Source organism: Muntiacus reevesi, chromosome 4 (assembly GCF_963930625.1).
Source record: "Muntiacus reevesi chromosome 4, mMunRee1.1, whole genome shotgun sequence".
Lineage (NCBI taxonomy): Eukaryota > Metazoa > Chordata > Mammalia > Artiodactyla > Cervidae > Muntiacus > Muntiacus reevesi.
Genome location: NC_089252.1, coordinates 147,472,069 through 147,481,637, shown reverse-complemented (window position 1 = coordinate 147,481,637; position 9,569 = coordinate 147,472,069). Strand labels below are relative to the sequence as shown.

At 39.4% G+C, this 9,569-nt stretch overlaps 1 protein-coding gene across 1 annotated transcript; it reads left to right on the top strand.

Moving 5' to 3' along the window:
• The first annotated feature begins 249 nt into the window (after positions 1 to 249).
• LOC136166101 (olfactory receptor 8S1-like) lies at positions 250 to 1,185 on the top strand. The gene has a single exon (XM_065932146.1). It carries the CDS (start codon positions 250 to 252, stop codon positions 1,183 to 1,185), a length of 936 nt encoding a protein of 311 aa, XP_065788218.1.
• Positions 1,186 to 9,569: the final 8,384 nt, after the last annotated feature.

Here is a 9,569-nt window from a genome sequence, read left to right as displayed (position 1 = left end):
CCCTATAAAAAAGGAATGAGATTCTCTGTTAAGTATGTGAAGGCTGCAATCCAAGAACAGTGATTGACAAAATAGAATAAAACTTCTTGCTGAGGTACAGTGAGGGATATATTGAGTGCCTCAACACAGCACCCAAACAGCACAGGGGGAAATGTGCAAGCAGAAGGGGTGATGCTATGAAGGAAATAGGAACAGTCATAGGAGATCTCACCTCTCCTTTCTTTTATTACAGGAAAATAATCTCAACAAATGGCCTTGAGGAACCACAGCACCATAACCCAGTTTATTCTCATTGGGCTGTCTGACGACCCCCACATCCAAGCTCTGCTCTTTGTATTATTCCTGGGAATTTACCTCGTGACACTAACGGGGAACCTGACAATGATATTAGTGATCAGGACTGACTCCCACCTCCACTCACCCATGTACTACTTCTTGAGTAATCTATCATTCCTAGATCTCTGCTTGTCTTCTGTCACTTTGCCCAAGCTCCTGGAGGATCTCCTATCTGAGAAGACCATCTCAGTAGAGGGCTGTCTAGCCCAGGCCTTCTTTGTGTTTCTTACTCCAGGAAATGAAGCCTGTCTGCTCTCAGTCATGGCCTATGACCGTTATGTCGCCATCTGCCACCCCTTGCTCTATGACCAGGTGATGAGCAACCAGCTCTGTAAGGGGCTGGTGTGGGGCACCTGGGGCCTGGCCTCTCTCAATGCAGTCATCATTGTGCTCTTGGCTATTAATCTGGATTTCTGTGGTGCTCAAACTATCCACCACTACACCTGTGAGCTTCCCTCCCTCTTCCCTCTGTCTTGCTCTGATTTCTCCATCAATATCAGTATCTTGTCCTTCTCCACCATATTCCTCGGCCTTGGAAACTTCTTCCCAATCTTCTTCTCCTATGTTCGTATTATAATCAACATTCTGAGCATCAGCTCCACCACAGGCAGGAGCAAAGCTTTCTCTACCTGCTCCTCCCACCTCATCGCAGTGATCCTGTTCTTTGGCTCAGGTATGCTTCGCTATCTCATGCCTCCCTCTGGTTCCTCCCTGGATTTGCTTTCTTCCTTACAATACAGTGTGATCACACCAATGCTGAATCCCCTTATCTACAGCCTAAGGAACAAGGAAGTAAAGACAGCTGTGAAAAGGACATTGGGAAAATATTTGCAATATTTTAGGCAGTGAAGTAAGTTACATTTACTCATCAAAACTGCAAAGATTGAGCTTTCTGTTATGTTGCCTCTTCCTTCTCGTGCTCTTTGCTCTTGCTCAGTCGTGTCCATCTATTTTAGAACTCATGTCTCCCATGTCTTCTGCACTGCTGGCAGATTCTTTACCACTGAGTCATTGGGGAAGCCCCCTTCCTGCCTCAACACAGAGTCAAATAGGGTACACAAAAGATCCTAGAGCTTGCCTGAGTATCACATCTTGTTATTGAAAAGTCAGTTCAGTTCAGTTCAGTCACTCAGTCATGTCCGACTCTCTGCAACCCCATGAATCACAGCACGCCAGGCTTCCCTGTCCATCACCAACTCCTGGAGTTTACTCAAACTCATGCCCATGGAGTCAGTGATGCCATTCAGCCATCTCATCTTCTGTCGTCCCCTTCTCCTCCTGCCCTCAATCCCTCCCAACATCAGGGTCTTTTCTAATGAGTCAACTCTTTGCGTGAGGTGGCCAAAGTACTGAAGTTTCAGCTTCAGCATCAGTCCTTCCAATGAACACCCAGGACTGATCTCCTTTAGGATGGACTGGTTGGATCTCCTAGAGGCATATATTTTAAACTTCCACTTGAAAAGTCTATGTTCTATTGATTGGGAAAGAATATGAAAGCATTCTCCCACAAGCACACTAATAAGACAACAAATTAATTAGGGTGAAAAGTTAACATACATAGGTGGTTTGATTTCTCAAAAAAAAAGAAAAATAGAATAAAATTTACCAAAAAATCAATCTGAAATGCTTAATAATGAAAGATTCAAAACAGTCTTTATATTTCATTTAAAAATATTTAACTTTAATCAATAGCCCACCAGAAGGTTTGTGATCAAATCAGATTGGAGGAATTACAGCTACAGTAATTAGCAATAAAAGAATAATTACCATATTACTTAATAAGACCATGTAATTTCTCCCCACTGCAGCTAGATAAGGATAGATATAAGATTTAAATTTTTCTTGAGGAAAGAAAAATCTACAAATATTGGCAATGATGAAATTTTCTACCTGGAAAATCTAAGAATTCCATTAGAAATGAAAAATTAGTAGTACTCGAAGAGACTTAAATGATGCAAAAATCTTAATATATTGATACAAAAATTGTTATACACCAAAATCTAGTTAACAGACAAAAAGTATGTTAATGTAGAAAATTATTTATTGCTATTACAACATCAACATAAAATCCCAGGATTAAACTTAACAATGAACCCTTAAAACTATATGAACAACACAGCAAAACTGAACTGCTATTAAAGATACTTAATATAAGATTTCTTTATAAAGTGTGTTTTCATCTTCAAGTGACAAACATTAACATAAATCATAATATTTATCACTGAATTATCAATAGCTGTTGGGTTCCTTGGTGGCTCAGAAGGTAAAGAATCTGCCTGCAGTGCAGGAGACCCAGATTTGACCCGGGTTGGGAAGATTCCCTGGAGAAGGGAATGTCTACCCACTTCAGTATTCTTGCCTGGAGAATTCCATGGACAGAGGGGCCTGGTAGGCCACAGTCCATGGGGTTACAAAGAGTCAGACAGGACTGAGCAACTAACACTTTCACTTTCATGGAGATAGATAGTTCTAGAATTGGTTGAATATCTAAATAGAATCATCAGTGATTCAGGTTCCTTCCATCCATTTGCTTTGCCATCCTTATACGTAAGGTTTCATCCTCAGCCTTGTCTGTGCCATTTCAGCACAACACAAAACAAAGCTAAAAGGAAGGAACTATGAGTTTAGTGAGTTCTTAAGCTGTATTTAAATGAAACCATTCTAAATAGTAAAAATCTAAAACCCTCGAAGTCTTCAAGTCTTGATGAGGAAGTGGCACAAATGAGCTCACAAACATTGATAGCGAGAATGTGAACTGGTTCAATCATTTAGGGGAAATCTGTGGTAAATCAAAACCACATACTAAGATCTATTAATTATACTCCTACATATACATGAAAAGAAATGAGTTTAATTATCCAGAAGAGACATTATTAGAATGTTTGTGACAGTTTTATTCACTGTAACCAAAATATGTAATAAACCCAAATATCTACCACCAGCAGAATGAGTAAATAAATTCGTACATATAGTATATTTATACAATGGAGTACTCTATAGCAATTTAAAAAAACTGGAAACAACAAATAGATGAAGCTCATGGATATTTTGTAACAGAAGCCAGACAGGAAGAGTACATATTTTATAATTTCATTTATATGATGTTAAAGGGGCTTCCCTGTTGACTCAGATGGTAAAGAATCTGCCTGCAATGCAGGAGACCTAAGCTTCAATTTCTGGGTCAGGAAGATCCCCTGGAGAAAGGAATAGCTACCCACTCCAATGATCTTGCCTGGAGAGTCCTATGGCCAGAGGAGCCTGGCAGGCTACAGTCCACAGAGTCGCAAAGAGTCAGACATGACTGAGCAGCTAACACTTTTGCTTTCACATGATGTTAAAGACTGACTGGAAAAGTAACATTAATACATTTATTAGTGGAACCAGGATATTGGCTATCAATGGGGAATGGATTGACTGGGAAGCAGCATGAGGGAGCTTCCTAAACTGATGGAAGGTTCTGTATCTTGATCTGTGTTGAGGTGCACACATATATCAAAATCCATCAAGCTGTATCTTTAAGATGAGTACACTTAATCACTTCTTTTGAGACTGTCTCAAGAACACCTAACAAGAGTTCTACCTTATAAAAAAATTTTAAGCGCAGAATATGGTAATGTTAACTACACTTTGTTAAATACACTTCAATAAATAAGCAAATTAAACTACACCAAAATCATATTCCCAAGTATGATCTCTACTACTTGTGGAGGTATATCTGCACTGTCTGTCGTACATTGGTAGGGAGATGTGTTTTTGAAGAAGGCAATGTTAAGTTTTACAACTTCTTAACAAAATTAATGAAGAACTATGTAACTAATTTGGACTGACAGATCACAACCAGGCCAAGGGCACATCTACATCACAATTCCAAGTATTGTATTTTGATGGGACAGCGCATTTATTGAACCCATTCTTCCCTTTTTCCTGACTGTTGCTCTCACTGTTTGGGAGGGCTTGCCTCTAAATTTTGCCAAACTGAACTGAGCCTATACTGCTCTATCAATGGATGCATCATCCTTGTGTACTTGGCTAGGAGACCCAGAGGAAACTTCTAGTAGCTATTTTACTGGATACGAAAGCATAAACAGCTTCTTCTCTGAGTTCTGAAAGAAGCCCAGAACTGAATATATGAAAGACCTAAAGAGCCATTGCTGGAATCAATGAGAAAGTGATCCTCCTCACAAATCAGGACAAGTGCTAATAAATTAACAGACTCATAATAACATTGATACCTATTCCATTAACACTTAAAAAACAAATTCTTAAATCTTGGTCATTAAATAGAGAATAGTGCCTCTTAATTCAGTCATCATCTTTGGTCACCCTTTAATTTATATTTTGGACTTCCCTGGCAGTCCAGTGGTTAAGAATTTGCACTTCCATTGCAGGGTGCATGGTCGGAAAACTAAGATCCTGCATTCCGTGCAGAGTGGTCAAAAAGTAAATAAATGAAAATAAATTTAATTTATACTTAAAGACCTTTAAAACAGGTTAACACTTTATTTCCTGCTTCACCAATGGAAAAATAAAAGGCCAGGTCAAGTCCCCAAACAGAATAGTCATATGACCTCCCACTCTTAGAATGCTTCCTATCTCTGGCCTTCCAAAAATCTTGCCTGACAGTGAAGAATCCGAAAATTCTATATAAAAGGCATAGCAAACTGCTAGGTGAGTTTGCAAGGTATTTCATGACAGACCGTGAAAAGAATTTTCTTTTTATTGGAGTAGAGTTGATTTATGGGGTTGTGCTAGTTTCAGGTGTAAGCAAAGTGAATCAGTTATACATATATATGTATTCATTTTTTTCAGGTTCTTTCCCCATATCGGTCATTACAGAATACTGAGTATAGTTCCCTGTGCTATACAGTAGTTCCTTGTTAATCATCTATTTTATACATAGCAGTGTAGAACAGGCTGACAGCCTACAGTCCATGTGGTCACAAAAGAGTCAGACATGACTTAGCAAATAAAGAACCACAATATATGTTCATCCTAATCTCCTAAATTGTCACTTTCTCCCACATGTGAAAATATATCTGTGAGAAAAGAATGAAGATGCTCACAATATTGTAAAGTAATGAACCTCTAATTAAAATAAATTAATTAATTAAAAAAAAAGAATGAAGGTGCTGAGTTACAGAAGCAGAAAGCATATATTAGACTCCATTTTGTTTTTATAGGTCCCTCCACAATGTAAGTGAGTAGAAGACATTCTCCTGACTTTCCTTGATCTTAGAATGCATGGGAAGGGAAGGGGAGAGTAGCTCCCTATTAGAGGAGGCTACTGAAGGCTATAAGCTTAATATGAGAGAGCAAATGCCTGCAAAGTGTCCCATGAGGGGAATAAGATGTGGTTGAATGAGAAGAATCAGAATGCCCAGTCTTGCCAGAAAATGAAAGGGGAAGATTCACATCATGATAGATTTCCCAGAGAGAGAGGAGTGGGGGAAATGCCTGAGGGCAAGAAGGGCTGAACTTACTCTAGAGTAGGAGGGCAACACAGGACAAAGACAAACACTGAGAAACAGATGCTACTCCTCAATAACATCACAGTCCGTGCCAGGCCAGGAGCATAACACTGACCCCTGGAAAGAGACAAAAAGGTGGAAGTCATGAATTATAATAAGTTTTACATTTTAAATGAGAAATTACTAAATGTCATTGCATTCATAATCAAGTGACTCAACTAAACTTATATATCACACCTAAATGACTGCTTGAAAGATAAATTATTATCAGATATAAAAAATAAAGTTACATAGTTCCACTCCTGAGGCTACAGATTTAAAAAATTAACATACACAGCCCATCAAGCAAAGGTATGATGGTATTGATATTATGCAAAACATCTTGCATTTATAGCCAAGAAACAAAGATGATGAACTTTGTGGTGTGCATACAGATAACTGAAAATTATTTCAGTCACAGAAATAAAGGCCAAGACTGTTTCTGCTGATGACCCTCAAGAAGCACTTAAAAGATAACAAGACTCCCTGATTCAGGGTACGAGAAAGATGAGTATGTTGTCTTTGTCTCTGGGGATTAGGCAGCAGTCTTTTGCTTTAACTGAAACTCAGGGGCAACCCACTCCAGTATTCTTGCCTGGAGAATTCCATGAACAAAGGAGCCTGGCAGGCTACAATCCATGGGGTCGCAAACAGTCAGACACAATTAACTGACTATCACTCACTCATGGTCCTATGCTCTGATATTTTTACTTAAATGACTTTGAGCATGATGCTGAACCTTTCCTGCCTTGGTTTCCTAATCTGTAAACTAGGTTGATAATATTACCTATTTATAGGGTGTTTATACTGATTAAAGTATAGCCCTATAGGTTAAAAACTTAAAATAGTACTAGACCCATATTGCTGTGCTATGCTTGGTCACTCGGTCATGTCTGACTCTTTGCAACCACATGGACTGCAGCCCACCAGGATCCTCTGTCCATTGAGATTCTCCAGGCAAGAATACTGGAGTGGGTTGAAATTCCCTCCTCCAGGGGATCTTCCCCACCCAGGGATCGAACCCAGGTCTTCCACATTGCAGGCAGATTCTTTTCTGTCTGAGCCACCAGGGAAGCCCATACTAATTGCTAATGATTATTGGCTATTTTTCAACTTCTTAAAGAGTATTTGACCTTTCCCTTTACCCATGTTTACTAACTATATTCAGACAGGTTTACTGTTCATCAAATACTGATACTCCCCTCCCTCTATTTTTAGGATTGGCATGATTTCCCAACTTCTACTGAATGGGACTTGGCCATTTGGGTTGCTTTGACGAGTGAAATGTGAGGAGAACTGACAGTGTACCAGTCTGAGTAGAAAATTTAAGGGACTGTGCCTTTCAATTTGCTTCTTAAATGCTTATCCTCTGCCACAAAAATAGCCACTCCAGGTAGCTACTGATGCTCATCCTGGGTACCAGAATGAGAGACACACATAGCTGAACCGAATCTGATACCAAATGAGCTCAGCCAAACCAGAACCAATCCGAGATGGATACCATATTCATGAGCAAGAAATAAATACTTGTTTTAATTCTTGAGGGTTTGAGGTTATTTGCTACCAGAGTGAAATGTGATAAACCTAATATATATTCACCACCTAACCCCAAGTCCTAAAGCAGTTCTAGCTTCAAAATAGCTTAAGTGCAAAATCCTATAGTCTTTTGCAACATGTATCATTCCAAAGCTCTCAGCTATATTTGACTATGGCCATTAGAAAGGCTCTTCTACCCATTCCTTAATGTTGGCATACTCTAAGATTCTGTTTATTGTTCATGGTTTACCTCACTCTACTCACTCTCAGTAGGAGTTCAGAGCCAATCTTGTGGTTTAATTTCCAGCCTAATGCCAACGCATGCATCCCAGACCAGAATCCTTCCTAGAGTTTATGGCTTTATTCATTTGGATTCTTGATAGCTCACTCTTTACATTCTATTGATGTCCCTGTATCAACAAGCTTAAAATATATTATTTCCCCCTTAAGTTAATTTCTTGAATTATTTGGTATCTCAGTCATTAGTGATATTATCCATTCAGCACCCAAGTTGGGAAACCTACTAATCACCCTCCTCTTCTTGCTCCCTCACTTCCCAAACCAACTACCACCAAGTCCTTCCAACTTTATCTACTAAACAGTTCTTGAAATGCTTCAATCCTCATTATCCTTACTCTAATCAAGAAAAAATTTCTCTTGACTCAGTCTCTTCACCAATATTTGCCATTGTCTTCATCCTTCTCTCTCTTTGGTACTGAGCTCAAAGTCTTCCTCTCAAATCTCAGTCCCTGACATAATAGGAAACATTAGCATTTATTAATAAATCATACAATAACTTGATCTCAAATTCTATAACATACAACTCTTTACTGTCCTTCAACTTGATTTCAGCTCTGTGCCTATATGCTGACCTCAAAATATGACCATCCATCTCATCTGAGTGGTCTCACCTCTGTAATCTTCAATCTCTGATTATAATCTCCTTTCTTCCAGCCTCTTATATTTTTACTTACATTACAGATCTCTAAATATTCCAGTTCTTTAGCCCATTCCTTTCATCACCCTATCACTCATCAGAGCTTCACTTAATTTCCTTCTATCCTGAACCTATGGCAAATCATTTTAGTAACTCTTATGACTGTGCCTTCAATAGCTTTGCCAGCTTATTCTTTCATTGCATTCACGAGTCCCATCCACCGTCCCCATTTCTGTATTCAGAACATTAACCTGTATGGAATTTGGATTTTGCTTCAAACATAGCCTGATGCTATGAATTATTCTTTCTCATAAACTTAACCAGGGGCCCAGCTGTAATAGCATAGAACAAATCTAACTCCATGTTTGACCTGTTTCTTTAACTTCTGTGCTCTTTTGCCTGTGCTCAGTCATACTGACTTTGCATCTTTTGTAAAAGAATGATACCTATAGCCTGAAACATACAGGAGAGTCCATTCTCAAGGCTCTGACCTTTAAATGTATACCACTTTTCATTTGAGGGAGGAGATAGATGAGCTTCAGGCCAGACTCTTAGAACTAGCCTCCTGTTTGCATTTTCTGAGACAGAAAATAGGGGGACTCCATGTTAGGCATTTTAAGTAACAACAGAAAGAAGTAACAATTTCTTGTATCTTCTTATTATAGAAGTAACAAAAGAAACAGGGTAAAACAGCCAGGCTTTGTCTCTTGTGGATACTTTAAGATTACAGTTCTGGCAAGGACAAGAGAGGGGCTAAACCCAGTTTGAGTAAAAGATCAAAAGGTCACATATTTCCCCTCCCTGGGGCAAAGGAGACCCTGCACAAGCACAGAAAGGCTCATTGAGGGTCAAAAAGGAGGGGGGCATCACCCACAGTCAGTGATGGCAACCCACGACCAAAGGCCCCTGGGCTGGAATCCATCTTTGAAAAAAGTTGTGCACACATATTGGAGAGAGCCCTAGGGCAGGTTAGGGGTGGAAAAAGAAACTAGATAATTGGCCAAAGGTAAACAAAGACCTGGAAGAACAGCCCTATGTGAGTGACTTAACCGCCTCTTTACTGTGCTCCTCCTCATTAGTGGGGAAGCCCACACCCTTACTCTCCAGAGTGTGTATCTCTGCCTTGCTTCTGTCTTAACGAAACAAAATGTTTCTCTATGTGCTCTCCCACTTGTTGTGCTATGGCTCTAATAACAAACTTTACACTTGCTTTTACAGTTTTCCTCCTTGAGAAATGCGTTTTTCAACGGGGG